Here is a 17,008-nt window from a genome sequence, read left to right as displayed (position 1 = left end):
GAGGAGAACTGGCGGCTGCGGAGGGAGCAGAGGGTGGCTGACCCTATGGGGCCCTGTAACGGACGTATGAACTATTCTGCCGGGACATCCTATAATACTCCTACAGTGAGGTCTACAAAGAACTGCATGGCTCGTTACAATTGGATTTACCACATTGTATTCTGAGCTCAAAGGGTTAATTATACAAGGGACTTTTTCACTGCCGAATGCTAATATTCCCTTTACATAGCTAATGGACTCTCCTTTGTGTAGTAACAGCCTCCTGCCAGGTGTATGCTAATGGGATGATCTGTGAGTGTTTAATTGAATTCTATTGTCTGATCAAGTCATGTTAAATAAGATTGGAGCCAAATGGTCTAGAGACTGATTGATTCAAGGGAATGTCATTATTTCAAAGTATGTGTGTGAAGGGGGGGGGCGGAGAGTGTCATTGTTCATGTAAGCTTGTAACCATATAAAAAGTGAGGTGAAATGTGCAATAAAAGTCAGTCCTGCTTGACTCTGCAAACGTAGCCCGTCTCGTTTCTTGAAAGGGCGTTCGATGGGATATACCGGCGGTACCTGCATATCGCAGCTTGCCAGGGAAAAGGACTTCTCCAACGGCTGAGACCCTCTTCCTAGCTGGGTAGCCGTTACAGGCCCTGACCCCCCCCCCGAACTCTGAGCACCGGTGCTACAGCATTTCAACAAATATAACTTTCTTTTTTATGAATCACCTGTGATTGTCACTTCAGAGCCATAACCTGCCCCTCCCATAGCGGGACACCTAGATGGCGGCGCACAGACCCATTCGCCGTCTTCACACTGACTTCTGGTGACTCTGCAGATTGCACATGGGGACTGAACGGCGTGTGATCTGACGACCTAGTGGCATACCTGAGTCTGAAGCAGTTGCCAAGGGAGGTCAGTCACGCCAAATGGAGTTAACCTCGGACTAAAAGCTCTGAACCCGTCAACCCTATTAGACCAGGGAAGGTCCAACCGGGTTTGCCGGAGCAGGGAGAAAAAGGGGGGCCATTGTGATGCATTTGCCTATATGTTTCAGTTTAATTCTCCCTGCTTGCCATGTGTGATTCAGTCCTCGGCTAACAGGTTATTGAAGTGCTAATGTCCCCTCACTATTTCTAAAGGTTAATTGATCTATTGTGTTGTGTGAAGGAGATCTGTGTTTAAGTGGCCTGTGTTAATTATTCTGATTGCTCCATTGTGGTAATTATCTCTCTATACGCGGGGTCGAGCTGTCTAGTTAATGTATTCTTTACAACTAGTAATCAGCGTCACTGATGTCATTGTCTAAAGAAAATGTGTTTTCAGAATCGGCTCCGTCGTGTCTGCCTAATCATCTGTATGGAAGCCCCAGTGTGAGGGGGCGGAGATTTGTCATTGTAACAGTTTTGGAAATTACATATAAGCTCTGTGTTATAACATTAAACTCTGTCTTGTTCTAGCAGTAAGCCTGGACTCATGTGTGGCTTAATGGGCGATCTCAGGAATATTCCTCCTAGTGGAATATTGGGTGATGTTCTTATGGAAGAAGGGAATCTTTGACGGGGATATCATACCAATACCGTCACAATAATGGATTGCAAAGTTTTTTTTGGAACAGCAAAAACCTTTTTCGGCGTATCCAATTCCTTGTACAACATATCGTCCAAATAAGGAACACAAGGAAACACTTTGGCGGTGCGTGGCGGTTTGCGGAACCCAAAAGGGACTGGCACCTCAGGTGCCTCCGCCACATCCTCAAGTTTCAGAGTATCACGCACCGCAGAAATAAGAGCTCCAAATTCCTTGTCAGCAACTGACCCTGAAGCAGAGTCATCCCCACTGTCCGCGTGGGTTAAACCCGCAGCCTCTGACACTACAGAACCAGAGGCAGCAATAGCAGGGTCCGACTCTGCGTCAGACACATCCCCAGAAGCAGGCTCGGGAAGGGGGCGCTTTTTACCCCCCTTCTGGGCACTAGCTGCTTCAAACCTGGCGAGAAAAGACTCCAGGAAAGCCGACATTGCCTCAACAGATGTGGCAGGGGGAGGGGCATCAAGGGTTAACTAAGGCATTGCTGGGGAAGAAGTACCTGGTTCAGGCTCCATAATGCCCCACCGCTGTGACACCCTCACTGCAAAGCACTGATCACTGGTCACCTCCAACCACTGGTCACCTCCTGGCCGTTACAACAGAGTATGGGGGCCCCCCAGGGAACTCACCACCCCACCTGGTGCAGCGCGAGCTGAGACAAGTCTGAGGTGTGCTGACAAGCCGGCTGCGTTGCGTCTGTCCCCTCAGGCAGATTTGCGGTCTTTTTGCAGCGCTAAAACGGCCGCACAAGGCCAAACGAAATCCAAGATGGCCGCAGAGTGAAAAAAATAAACAGCATAGGACCACAAGAAAATAGAAAGCGCGACCCCGGCAAAATAGCGGCCGTTGCGCATTTAAAAAGAACCCAGAGTGACAGCACCTCAGCGCAGCACAGATTACACACACACAGCGCAGCACACAACAGACCCTCAGTGAACACACACAGCCCCCGCTTACACACAGGCCCCGGTGTAATAAAGAGACACCAGAAAGCCCCCCCTCACAGCTGCTACCCAAATGGGAAAGGAGGGAGAGGAATTAGAGCAGAGAGGGGAAAGCAGGGCAAGCCCTCAGTCGACCTCCCAGGGGAAAATTCCAGCCATACCACCTTACCTGAGCAAGGGGCCACTACTTACCCATCCTGCGACCACCGGCTGGAGGTATCCCAGACAGAACCAACGTCCGCTAAACGGCATGACTGTCGGCCAGACACACTGTGACAAAGCCATGAAGGCCGGTCATATGTGTGCCCCAAGAACAAGATGTTCCCCGGCCACCCCTGGAGCAAAGGGGCCTGTTGTGGACGACCCAGAGCTGAGCTGAGGGCCGGCACACGCTCGATGGCCAAACATGGAGGGGACTTCAAGAGTCAAGACCCAGCCTGTCACCCAGTCGGCAGTAGATAGAAGAATCTCAGGATTCAAAAATGCAGGAACAAAAACAATAAAAAAAAAAAAAAAAATTGCAAAAAAAATCTCCAGAGTACAGGACTCCAGAGTGCCTGTCCTCTGACTTTAGGTAGAGAAAAACTGAGGCTGCTAGAGCAGTGTGTGGGTTATACCCAGGGAACCACGCCCCCTGGGAGGAGCTGCACTAAAGAAAGGTTGTTAACACTTTAAGCGCTGTATTTCTGCCCAACTCTCCTGGAAGGAAGCGGATATAACCCTACAGTCAAAGGCTGCTGTGTCCGCCCATGAACGTAAGAGAAAATGGCCTGATCATAAAGGGGGTAAACCTTAATGAGCTGAAGTGGTTAAAGAAACTCTGCAAGTAGGTTGTGCCAAACATCTTGGAGAACCAACTACAGATCCTCTGTGGATGTAGGCCGCCTCAAATCCTTGTTTCTTTGTGTAATCCCAGACAGACTCCATGATGTTGAGATCAGGGCTCTGTTGAGGCCAAACCATCACTTCCAGGACCCCTGGTTGTTCTTTAAAACGGAAAACAGTCCTAGTGACATTGGCTGTATGGATCCAATCGCACTCCTCCCTGATGGTATGGGATGATGGATAAGTATCTGTCTGTATTTCTCAGCATTGAGGACACCATTGATCCCGACCAAAGCATGGAATCTCCACAATGCTTCACTGTTGCATGCAGACTCAATATTGTACCACTCTCCAGCCCTTCGAAAACTACCTCCTGCTGCAGCCAAATATTTCAAAATTTGACTCATCAGTCCAGAGCCCCTGCTGCCATTTTCCTGCACACCAGTCCCTATGTTTTCATGCATAGTTGAGTCGCTTGTTTCATGTCGAAGGTATTGTTTTTTTTGGCCACAATTCTTGCATGAAAACCACAGTAGATGGGTGTACCTGGGCCCCAATGGTTTCTGCCAGATCTGTGGAAGATGTCCACCAGTGCCATTAGCAATGTTGAAGTGAAGCAAGCATGATGTGTCTTTCAATAGCTGCACTGAGTTTCCTTGGCCAACCACTGCATCTACGGTCCTCAATGTTACACAATCAATGGTGTCCTCAAGAAATACAGGCAGATACTTATCAATCATGCCAACAGGGAGGCATGCGATTGGCCCCAATTCTATAGCATGGTGTTCTTTTGAGAAATGTTCTCCGTCCAAAATGCCTCCGATGGGTCTGCGTATGCACAGTATGCAACGTCACTCCAGCTGATATGTTGACCAGCTGGCGTGAAGTCAACATGGCACAGAGGCAGCATCCGACAGCGAAGCGCCGAGAGAAAATTAAATTGTCAGATTCTGCCTCACTGTTGCGAGTTGGGTTTTGGCTGTATTGAACAACGTGTTTTCTGTCTGTTGCAGGCGGTTTGGGTGTGTTATACAGTGGGTTTTGGCCATGTCTAAAGGTGGGTTAAAACACACACAAAACCTGTCCCGCAATAGCGCGGCAGAATCTGACAATTACAGTCTTCATCGGTGCTTAGCAGATCGTCGGACACTGCCTCAGACGATCTGCGCAACATATCAGCGGGAGTGATGTTGTGTACTGTGCATGCGCAGACTCTCCATAGGCATTTTTTGATGGAGGGCATTTCTAGATAGAAACATCTTCAGCTTGAAGAAGAACAAGGAGTCCTGGAAGTGATGGTTTGGCCCACACAGAACCTTAATCACATCGAGTCTGTCTGGGAAGATCTTTGGTTAGTACTTGTTGTTTGGAACAACCTACTTGCTGAATTATTTCAAATACTGTGTGTAAGTGTACCTAGAAGAATGTATACAGTTTTGAAGCCAAAAAGGGAATACACACTAATAGCTGGATTCAGGTAGGGTTACGCCGGCGTAAATTTAAGCGTATTCTGGAAACCAGATACGCCTAAATTAGGCTAAGATACGAGCGGCGCAAGTCTCCTACGCCGTCGTATCTTAGGGTGCTATTATTCAGCTGGCCGCTAGGTGGCGCTTCCGTTGAGTTCGGCGTAGAATATGTAAATGACTAGATACGCCGATTCACGAACGTACGTGCGCCCGGCACATTTTTTTTACGACGTTTGCGTATGGCTTTTTCCGGCGTAAAGTTAGTCGAACAAATAGCTGGCCTAGTCAATGTTAAGTATGGCCGTCGTTCCCGCGTCGAAATTTGAAAATTTTACTTCGTTTGTGTAACTCGTCCGTGAATGGGGCTGGATGTAATTTACGTTCACGTCGAAACCAATACGTCCTTGCGACATACTTTGGAGCAATGCACACTGGGATATGTACACGGGCGGCGCATGCGCCGTTCGTAAAAAAAGTCAATCACGTCAAGTCACATAACATTTACATAAAACACGCCCCCTCATCCTCATTTGAATTAGGCGCGCTTACGCCAGCCCCATTTACGCTACGCCACCGTAACTTAGGAGGCGAGTGCTTTGTGAATACAGCACTTGCCTCTCTGACTTACGGCGGCGTAGCGTAAATACGATACGCTACGCCGCCTTAAAGATGCATCCGGCTACCTGAATCTAGCTATAAATATTGATTTGATTTAGATTTTTATTCTGTTCGCTCACTTTGCATTTTGTAAATTAAATAAAACAAAATATATATTTTTTAAAGCATTCTTACTTTACAGTGTGTTAGGGTAAACAAAAAAAGTCCAAATACCCCTTTCCCCCCTAAAACATCAAAGCTCAATTATTTGGAGAGAGAGTGTCTTTTTTTGTAGCTGAAAATTGTCCATTTTATACATTAACAAATAGGAATAAATACAAAATTTGCAAAATAACAGATACTGAGGAAATTATGGGATTTTTATGTCATTTTTTGTCCTAACTTAGTGAAATTTCCCATACATAGGCAAATTCTGATCCAAAACCATTTGGACTGACCATTTATGCTTACAAACTGGAAGCGTGAATTCAGATATGCTCAGTACCAACGTATGACATTGGGGTGGACTCAACAGCAACCAGAAAAGATTTTCCATCAATGCCCCTCTCCTATACACCCCCTGCAAAAAAAAAAAAAAAAAAAAAAAACACACACAGCTGGCAAGTCTGCTAGTGCTCACTCACATTCAGCCACTAGACCTCCTGTTTTTTTTTTATGGCAAGCTCACATCAATAGGCTTAGCTGGAGGCCGCTTTGGCCCAGGGGTGCAGTTTTGGTGGGACCTTTCTCAACTGCCATCCCCTGAAATATACATGCTGTTAATGTCTGCCTATACCACCTCTCTGTTCTAAGGGAACTTTTATCCTCCGCGTCACCATTCTTTTTTCTGTGGGCAACCTTAGATTGTAAAACAGGTTTTCAACCACCAATGAGAACTGGTATATTTATTGATATACAACTGATCAAGCTCAAAGTACTTGAGTTACGATGCTTTGAAATATCATGCAAATCACATGGATAGAATAGAGGTCTGGAGGCAGAGCATCAGTAGGAAGGAGGAGAGCTAAACCACAGAGTCAAGCCAAATAAGTTTACAGAAAAAAAAAAAAAACGAACTTCAAAAATAAGCCATTAACCAAAAGGGATAAATAAATAAAAAAAGTGAAAAATCTCTAAAATGGTAAGGTTACTGCGACATGGTCTGCAGATAAACATCACGTCAGCCTTGAAGTAGGGCCTTCTGTGAAATAAATATTAAACTGAAACTCCATATAGCAGAGCTACGATTATGTATCATACATGTATAGCATTTATTCCCTACACAAGCCGCCATAAATAATAAAAAAAAAAAAAAAAAAAAAAAAAAAATGTATGTACGTATGTATGTATGTAAAAAATCCATGAACTAGGAAGATTAAAATGCCCACCTTTTTTGTTGAACTGGAATTACATTTTGTGTAGTCCTCGTCTGCTTCCACGGGTTTCTCAGACATTTTCCTTTTCTGTAAATTTAGATTGGGGAAGTTCTCAATTTACTGTCAGGTTACCATTTTATGAAAACTTCCCACTAGTTACAGTGTAAAAGTAACCTTCAATTCAAAATGACATGCAAAAAAATAAAAATAAAATAAAACAAAACCAGTGCTGACCCATTATTGCCCGATAATGAAAGTGTTTCTAAGAGCGTGATAGTAAAATTGTAGTGCCTCACATTAAAAAGGAAGAAGGAAAGGTGTTAGTTAGATTTTTTTTAAACTACAGAGCACCGCACCGCAATACACAAACACATTTCTACGTCATTTACCTTTGCAGGAGGTTCAGGAGTTGCATTGGAGATATCTGGAAGGCTGTATGGTAAAATAAAGAATTATTAAATATTTAAGCTGACATTTTATCTTTTAGAACAAGTCACAACCCTTTCCCCAAACCATGGCGAAAATATGCAATTTCTACAGGAAAAAGGAAAGCAAGTTACACTAGTTAGCCTTTTCTAATGGTTCTCAAAACGACCTAGACATTTCAGTATGCAGCTCTACAGGACTAGAATGGTAATCCAAAATTAAGTTTATAGATCTCCTATCTACTATATAATAATGAGGCCATTTTACTAAAAGAACTGAAGCAAACAGGAACTGAAGCAAGCCTTCAAGCAATTTATTGTAAAAATAGTCTCAATGGGGCAGATTCTCGTAGATCGCTGCATCTCTGCGGCGGCGTAACGCATCTCATTTGCGTTACGCCGCCGCAAGTTTTACGGGCAAGTGCTTGATTCACAAAGCACTTGCCTGTAAAGTTGTGGCGGCGTAGCGTAAATCCCCCGGCGCAAGCCCGCCTAATTTAAATTAGGCAGGTAGAGGGCGTATAGCATTTAAATTAGGCGCGTTCCCGCGCCAAACCTAATGCGCACGCGCCGTCCCTAAAATTTGCATACCCGACGGGGAAAACGACGGAGGCGACACCTAGCGGCGAAAAAAAAAATTAATTTAGGATCCAACGTAAGAGCCTTACGCCTGTCGGATCTAATGGTTATCTATGCGTAACTGATTCTAAGATTCAGTCGCATAGATACGACGGCCCATATTGCGTTGCGCCGTCGTAAGCCCTTTGAGAATCTGGGCCAATGTCTTTAGTGAATCAGCCTCAGAATGTCAGACTGCTTATTCTCATCCTTTGTTTAACTATTCTCTGAGCCATCCACAAAGCCTGAAGACAATATATGCAGCCTGCTGTATGGGTCATGGCTTTCCAGCATTCCATTGGATGCTAACAGAAGGACCAAAAAAAAAAAAAAAATACATACTCTGAATAACCTCGTCTCCTAATGCTAAGTGGATTATGAAAGCCTTTAATTGGAAATGCTTGCTGTAACTTTGATGGTATACTAGTTTTTGACCAGTTAAAAAAATGCTGTCACCTTGTCCAAGCATTGTGAGAGCGTTTCTGCAAAATCCACCCCCTCAAACCCTATATATTCTCCTTCCAAGCAAACCCTCGCTATTTCTTCCTCCACTGTAGGCGCCCACAATACCCGACACTACCGAGGATAGAGAAGCATGTGATCTCCTCACAAGCTCAGCCTTATGAAGGGGGCAGTAATGTCACCGATCCCTTGGGTTGTGGATATCAGTCATATTTCAGCGCTGGCTTGGGAAGAGGCAGAGGCATCAAGGAAGCACAGGTAAAGTCAGTAGAAGGATGTCTGGAGCAAGCCTATGAAGAGATACTGCCACTTTGGATTTCACTATATGACGATTGCCAACCATGTTCTAGCACTAAATAACTATAATATTTTATAATCTAAAACATGTAAAGTAGGGTGTAAATCTTACTTTAGATACTGGGACAGCTCAGTGCGGAGTTCTTCTGGTATATATTCTGATATGAAGCCATGAGCATACCGGAGGTAGTCCTCTGTCAAAAAAAAAAAAAGGGAGGTTTAAGAGGTTGAAAAACAATGTTCACATTGATTACAGTGCCTGGATATTCCAGAGTGTTTAAAACACTTCATTAGACTTCACACTACAATTTTACCGTACAATCTCTCTACAAGTAACTTTACATTTACCAAAGTCATGTACTATGAGGACCTACCTGTTCAATCAGACAGGCACTAGAAACTTGTTGGTAAAGTTAAAAAGGAGATTGTACAATCTGATTGTAACCTGTGCAGTGTGCTTCAGGATATATGTACAAAAACCATGGAATCACAGAAATTAGGCAATCTTTTTTTTTTTTGTTAACTTTTTCTTGCCAATCAGCAGGATAACCCACTTATAACACAAAGACCCTTTTCCATTCAGCTCATTGGAGGCTTCTCCCAGATAAGTCTGACCTGAGCCAGTGAAAGCTCTCTCGTGTCAAATCTATATACGTAAAACAATAACAAAATTATCGAAGAAGAAACTAAAAAATTATGGAAGTCACATAAAAGTTTGAAGGTAAACACTGCAACAGTAAATCAAATATGCTTGTAGTGCCGCTCTAAGCAAAAAAAAAAAAAAAAAGGAGATTTATTGTCCCGCTGGTGCTCAGCCTGAGGCCATCTCTCACATGTTAACAACATAGACTGGACTGGGAGAGTGGCGATTTTTCTAAGCATACTACAAAACATACCGTCAACAAGCTATATACAGCAGCAGTCCCCAACTTTTTTTGGCACCGATGACCGGCTGCATGGAAGAAAATTGTGCTAAGGGAAATGAGGGGCGCATTGGGGGGTAAGCGATTTTTCATGGGCAATTTGACGGGTCAATGGCTGGTGTTGGCTCTTCAATCATCCCGGCACCATGGTTGTTATGGTGTCAGGGTGATTGAAGTGCATTCTTTCTATTATTACATTGTAACATACAATGAAATAGTTAAACTCACCATAAGGCAGAATCAGTGGGAGCCCTGAGCATGTCACTTGCCACGTCGCCTATCACCAGATATAGATTGTTACTTGCCACATCATCTGCTAGTGCCACCAGATGTGGATGGTCTCTGCACTGGTGGCAGCACTGGTCCATTTAGCACAGAGGCAGGCCTCTGTGCAGTGGTCAGCACTGAGTGAGGGCAGGAGAGAGAGATGCGGGGCAGGCGGTGAGAGATGATATCATCCCTCTGCTCACCACTGCACCTCCGACATTGAAGAGGCTGGGCTGTGAGGGCGGAAGAGCTGTGATGTGGGGTGAGTAGAGAGAGATGTCATCTTTCACCGCCTGGATGCTTCTCTCATCCACCTCGCTTTTTCACAGAACACTGGCTCTTTCATGCCGCCCGCCTCCGACATGCTGCCTGCCCAGCTGCACAGAGGCCACGGCATGGTAATGGGTCGTGGCCCAGTGGTTGGGGTCCCCTGATATACAGGTTTGGGAAAGATCCCAACTTTATAGTCGGAATCCACGCACATGCCTTAGCCAGCCACTCCCTGCATACTGGGATGCTACATCCGCCTAGGGGAGTGCAATTTCGTTTTTTCCCCAGGAATATCATACTTCATTTAAAAAAAAAAAACTTTCTGGATTGACAGGACTGTCTCTGGCTGAAACCCTCCCACTGTGAACTTCAGTGTCTGGGAGGTGGAATGAAGGAGACACAAACAAAGAAGAATTATGTCTCTTTCTGGGAAGGTAAATTAACTGGATCACACAACTGGATTCGGTACTGGTTTTAAGGAGTCTTTAGTTGTACTTTAAAATCACCAATTGCCATTTTGCAATTCAAACTCATGAGGCAAGAGCACCCAATTTGGGTTTGGGCACCTCCTCCCTCAATGACTTACTGGCTCTGGTCATTCCTCTAACTACAACTTTATAATGTGAGATTTTGCATCCAGCCTTTCTTCAGAGAAAGTAGAGACTCCTGTATTTAATGTTTACACCAATCTCGACTTCTTTAAGCTCTGTATTTTAGGGTTGAAAGTTAATATTTTTGGTAGTATAAACAGCATAACAATGACATAACTGATATATCAAGTAAAGTGGCAGCGAGTGGGCCAAGTGGCTATATAACCTGCAGCAGTGCTTGCGCCGTAAAACATCATAAACATAGATACGTTAAAATTATATCAAACAATGAATAATAAGAAGGGGAGAAAACAAAAAAAGGATAGGGAAAGAAAGGAATGGGAAAGAAGGAAAAGAGGGGGGGGGGGCAAGAGGGAATCTGCTGAGAGAGCATAGAAGACAGTAGAAAAGACATTAACTTGACTAGTGAGGACCATCATGGCACAGTAAAAAATTAATGGTAAAAGGTTGAACTGAAAGCTCTGCATTTTAATTGAACAAAGTAAATCTGACTATTCATTTATCATTTTAAAATGCAAAACCTCAAGAGAAAGCGTGCCAAGGAAATCAAACACATTTCCTGAGAATTCTCCAGAGTAGAAGGCTTCCTAAATCTGCTTTAATGCTAGACATATGCAGGACATGCTGAAATATATAGCGTACACTGCTTCTGCTCCCAGCATGTTGCAGCAATCTGCCAGATGAGCAAAATTTCTCCAGTTCAACTCAAACATGATCTAAAATTTCTAGAGAGGGTGTATAACAAAAAGGTGTGTCAATGGTACATGAATTCCAAGTTCTTTAGAGCTTGAAAGTAGAAAATTGTTGCATAACTTTTCTTTTAAACATATTTTAACATAAAGCCTCTACAAAAAGTATTTTATATTGCAGAAATTAAAACGATTCTAATGGCTTATTTTTTTTAAAAATAAAATGTAATACTTACCTGCTCTGTATAATGGTTTTGCACAGAGCAGCCCCAATCCTCCTCTTCTCGGGTCCCTATTCAGCGCTACTGACCCTTCCCTCCTGCCGAGTACCCCCACAGCAAGCAGCTTGCCCGAGCCAAACCGCAGCTTCCTGTGTTGATTCAGATATGGCCCCGTCCCCTCTCCTTATTGGCTCACTGACTTTGACAGCAGCGGGTGCCAATGCTGTGTCTCAACCAACGAGGGGAAGTCCCAGACAGTGCAGTCTCTCGCGCTGGATCGAGTTGGGCTCAGGCAAGTAAGAGGGGGGGGGGGTTTTCATCTTAATGCATTAAAAATAAACTTCTGCCTTTACAACCACTTTATTATAGCTAAAGCTAACTGTACACAGGATTTCAAACAAACATCTTCTAGCACGTTGAAAACGTGCTTGACAGGTTGATGTAGTTTATAGTCATTAGGAAAACTTGATTCTCTACCGGCTCAGTGGGGACTCCGCTGTTTATAGACTGGGAAAAAAAAAAAACAACACACACACACTTCAGAGCAATAAAGATATATATTTTTTTAAATTGGGGTTTTTACCTTCTTTTACATCAGATTCCTGCTTGATCCGAACAAAGCTGGCAGATTGAACTCCTCCACCCACGCACACATCATTGTTCTTTAAAACTTTGACAGTCTGGTCAACCTATAAAAGACATGCAAGCAACATTTTAACACAAATAAGATCCAGGGGTTTATTTAAATGGCTTTCTAGTTAAAATAAAAAAAAATGTATGGGAAAGGTTTTCACTCAAGGCTTATCTGTGGCAACTGTTACGCAAGTAAAGGCTGCTATAGATGAGCCTTGAGTGAAACAATTTCCCATGGATTGATGTGAAATACTTGGGAGATTGCTGAGAGGGAGACCAGTTGTAGCTATACTGACCCCGGTTTAAGAATTCGCATTGGACCCAAGAGCATTTGAAAATCCGGGACAGAAATTGCAGTGTATTCGGAGCACGACTGCACGGGAAGTTATTACAACATTTTGTATGGACATAGTTGAAAATATATGGTGAACTGATAATATTTATTGAAGGACTCATTTAATTATCATTTTATGTTCTTCATTTAAATAGTGCATTTTCTTTATAATATACCAGCTATGCAATTGCTTTCAGTCAGTGCCTCAAAAGGCAGACATCTAGCATTAGGGTTTATATGAAATTGATATATATATATAAAATCATTCACAGTAAGTTGAAACGCGTAGAGACATTGACTTGGTGAAACACACTAGTCACACATAGTGGCACTTCTGTTTCCGAGTACATTCTGCAATTGTTATGCAAGTGCATTGGATTATTTATGGTTTTTCCTATGGTGCTTTCACTATGAGAGGCTTGTCTCATTCCACCTTACATGTTCACTAAATAAATTGGGCAAATGATTACCTGGGGTGGCAAATAAGAGACGGGACATCCTGGAAGATTGATACTGGGATGCGTACCTACCAGGTGACATCTTGAGCATTTTTTCTCTCAATTGAAGGAGTCGATATTCTCGGTTTAATGTGTGGCATGCATTTGACCAACTGGGATGGTGTGGAGGCAATGAGTTGGATCACAAATTCACTGAGCATGGTTACAAAACTGCACATAATATTAGGCTGACGATTTATGTTTTTATGGACTTTATTTCACCGAGTTGTGCATTTGTTTTAAGCATATAGCACTGTGCCTGCACTGGACTTTATAGGATCACAGTTCGGGGCACACCAGCAGCTGACAAAGTCTGTAAGCTCACTTTATTAGCACAGGCGTTTTCTGTTTAGTCAAAATCTAGTATTTTCAGAGGGAGGTTTGTAGTGCCAGCTCGCCATATTGTTCTCTGGACCATATTCTATTAAGATGCATAGAAAATGTGAACATGCTGGGCAGACTACCCTTACGCTAGTAAAACACTACTGTTAAGCCCCGTACACACGACCGGGATTCCCAGCGATATAAGTTTCCCCGTGTACACATGGCCGGGTTTCCCCATCTGGAAAACTGCGGGGAGAGCTTTGGCCGGGAATCCCGGCCGTGTGTATGCTTCCTTGTAGCGTTTCCCCATAGCAAAACTGCCGGGTTTAAAACCGCCAGGAATCCCAGCGGGAAAATAGAAAGCCTACACACAGGAAAACGGCAAGGAAGCATACACACGGCCAGGATTCCTGGCCAAAAGCTCTCCCCACAGTTTTCCTGGCAGGAAAACCGGTGAACGGGGCTTAAAAGTTGCCTTCCCTGCCCAGGAGGCAACTATCTGAAGATCATAGGAACATGCATGCTTGATGGGCAACACCATATATTGCCTGGTACACACAATGAGAATATCAAACAAATAATTGTCCGTTTTTTGTTTTGCATGCTAGCCTCATATCAAAAATGAAGAGTTTATTAAAAGGTGATGAAAATTCTTGTACGACAGAATCAAAATTCGGAAGTGTATGTGTATTAGAGCTGCACGATTAATCGTTAAAAGATCGCAATCTCGATTTAACCCTCACAATCTTAACCGACATTTCCTTGATTCTATGTGACAAGTGCAGAGCCGCTCAGAGCTGTAAAAAAAAAATAAAAAAAAATGCAACATTGGAGATAGAGAAAAGAAGAAATACAACGTATCTCTCATATATCTTCTAGATCAAAAGGAATGAACTTATGTGTGAAAATGAGGTCAGTTTAACCACTTAAAGCGGGGGTTCTGTGGGACATCGATTTTTTTTATTTATTTGTGCATCTAAGGGTTTTAGGGTTGGCAACCTTGTACTCACCTGTCTTATGTTTCTATTCATCCGCACTGTGAATCGACCGTAAATAAAGATTTAACAAAAATTGCTGCTGGAATGTTCCATTTTGCTTGTGGGCATTGTGAAGCCCACAAGCAAATACTTCCGGGAAGTCCCACATGAGTAGTGTTGACGGCGAGCAGCCGTCAACACTGCCATCACAACGGGCGGCGTCATGAAAAGTGCACGCCCCGTTGTAATAGCATACACAGCATCATAAATATCAGCTATAGCTCAGAATGGCGGAATTAGTGAAATCCCGCGAGATTTCGTCGCTGGGAATTGTCTCCTGGAAAGCATGACACGATGCTCCCAGGAGACAGTGCGAACAACTCCCAGCAAACACTGGGGCGCTGGGGAAGAGAAGAGAATAGACACGCCCACTCCCGCGGGAGGTATACCAGGAAGTGTCTTCTTCAAACAACAGAATCACGGTATTTGAATGCAACAAAAAAAAATGTAATAGCCAAATGTTTATGTACATAATGAGCTAGTCTGGATAAGCTGTAGTTTATATTTAGGGTGAACCTCCCCTTTAAAGACCAAGCCCTTTTCTGACATTTATTGTTTACAAGCTGAAATCAGTATTTTCTACTAGAAAATGGCAGTTGTTGCAATATTTTGTGTCACACTGAATTTGCACAGCCGTCTTTCAAATGCATTTTTTGGGGGGGAAAAATACTAAAAAAAAAAAAAAAAAAAAAAATGAAATTAGCACAATTTTTTGTATAATGTCAAAGATGTTACGCCGCGAGAATTGCGATCTTTATTCCAAGCAAAAAAATTGAGATTCACATTTTAGCCAGAATCGTGCAGCGCTAATGTCTATTAGATTTCCGAACGACAACTGTACTGATTAAATGAAAAATCGTACAATCTGGTATCGTACATGAGAAATGTTTGTGCTTGTCGGATCGGATAATATCAGATCAACGGTCGTGGTCGGCTCTCGAAAGCTGTGTACCAACAATTGGATTATGGCAGTAAATTGCTTTGAAAGCGGAATTTTTCGTACAATTTTCTAAACGTGTGTACGGCCTAATATCAGTGACTGCTGAAAGAAAAAATGACCAGCACATTCCGTCATTCTAATAATGCCAGCACCAAAATTAACAATGAGATTTAGGCACCTGAAATAGCCTACATTTTGCTGTCGCTGAATACAAATAGTTCTATTACAAAGGTAGTCTCTAATTGGTAAAAAAATGTAATAAACAAATTGCTCCAAAGACTGAAAACTTACAATAGTAGAGGAACTTAGACTACAGCTGACTTATCAATACTTACGGATTTTTAGCCCTTTTTTTCTTTAACGTACAACAAATGGAACAGTACTTTCAAAAATTTATGTTAATTAAAAAATAAGTCTGTTTTTTTCTAATTACAATTACCTCAGTGGATGCAGCTTCAGACTGACCCCCTGTGTCTCTGCACCGAGAACCGAGCCACCGAACACCGCCAATGGCTCGGTTCTCACTCCTCCCGATGGCTCTACTTCTCAACACCCATTTAAGCGCTGAGCCTTGGAGGGGTGGGGAGCATCAATCAAGGCAGCTGGTGGATCCCGACTTTGAAGTTGTGATGACGCGCTGCCCCAACTGATGGCAGTGACATCAGCAGGGAGCGGACTTCAGACCACTCTCCACTGAAAACGGGTGACAGGAGTGCAAAACAAATTGCACTCCTGTGACCTAGAAGAGAAGTCCAGCCAAAAAAAGCTCAGGCTGGACTTCTCCTATAAGAAGAGCTACAAGGATACCAGAAGAATTATACTTCAGGTAAGCCTATGCATTAATGTCTGCAGAAGTAGATGGTTTCCTGGCTGCACTAACATCTGCCCAGTCAGCAGCTTCCCTCCAAAAGGAAAAGATACTCTAGAGCACATATGTCTAACACATGGCCCGTGGGCCCAATGCGGCGCGCCCAGACCATTTCATGTAGCACACGCACCTCTCCTGCAGCTGCGACACCCCCTAGTCTACACCTCTCCTTGTCTCAGCAGAGGACAGAACTACTCCTACAGATTCTGGGCCTCTCTGTACAGCCGCAGCACCCCCTTGTCTTCATTAGTAAACAGATAGAATTATATAGTATATACACAGCCAAAAATGCTAGGGAGATGTTTTTCAAAGCGATTTCTCAGCAAAATAAAGCATGGATTGATTATGTTGCTTTGGATATTAACAATTAAATAGCGTTTTTGATTTGTGGTGTTCAGATGCAGTGTAGTTCTGCTTCAAATAGCCTTGATAGCTTCGTCCGTCCACCCATGGCTCACACAGAACAGGAACATTACTGGAAATGTAACTTAGTAACCTAACCAACATTATAATCATAGTAAATTGTGAGCAAAAAAAAAAAAAAAATCACCTTTTTCTTAAGCCATGCTAAAGTTTTTTCTTTGCTGTATTTATAATACTTCTTGCTGCCAATATCTAGAAAGGAAAAAAAAAAGAATGCAAAGACAAACGTTAATTCTGAATAAGGGCTCATACACTCAGAGCTTAAAAAAACAAACAAACAAACAAACAAACAAAAAAGGCAGTTTTACAGGCATTTGGCTTTTTTTTCAATGCCCCTAGACGCACCCCGTTAGCATTTACATGCATATTAGAAGAGTAGC

At 43.2% G+C, this 17,008-nt stretch overlaps 1 protein-coding gene across 2 annotated transcripts in view; it reads right to left on the bottom strand.

Annotated features, from left to right (window-relative positions):
* Positions 1-17,008, bottom strand: part of RNASEH2B (ribonuclease H2 subunit B) — a 43,108-nt gene that overhangs the window by 7,707 nt on the left and 18,393 nt on the right. Inside the window, exons 6-10 of one of the 2 annotated variants that reach the window (XM_040340323.1) lie at positions 16,756-16,820; positions 12,156-12,261; positions 8,704-8,785; positions 7,179-7,221; positions 6,802-6,876 (exon numbers count right to left, since the gene is read on the bottom strand). In XM_040340323.1, coding sequence (XP_040196257.1) covers positions 6,802-6,876; positions 7,179-7,221; positions 8,704-8,785; positions 12,156-12,261; positions 16,756-16,820 — 371 coding nt within the window. The remainder of the gene's footprint in view (positions 1-6,801; positions 6,877-7,178; positions 7,222-8,703; positions 8,786-12,155; positions 12,262-16,755; positions 16,821-17,008) is intronic. The other variant, XM_040340324.1, reaches the window with a different exon arrangement.

The sequence above is a fragment of the Rana temporaria genome, chromosome 2, assembly GCF_905171775.1.
Source record: "Rana temporaria chromosome 2, aRanTem1.1, whole genome shotgun sequence".
Taxonomy (NCBI): domain Eukaryota; kingdom Metazoa; phylum Chordata; class Amphibia; order Anura; family Ranidae; genus Rana; species Rana temporaria.
This window is presented reverse-complemented; position numbering and strand designations above follow the sequence as displayed.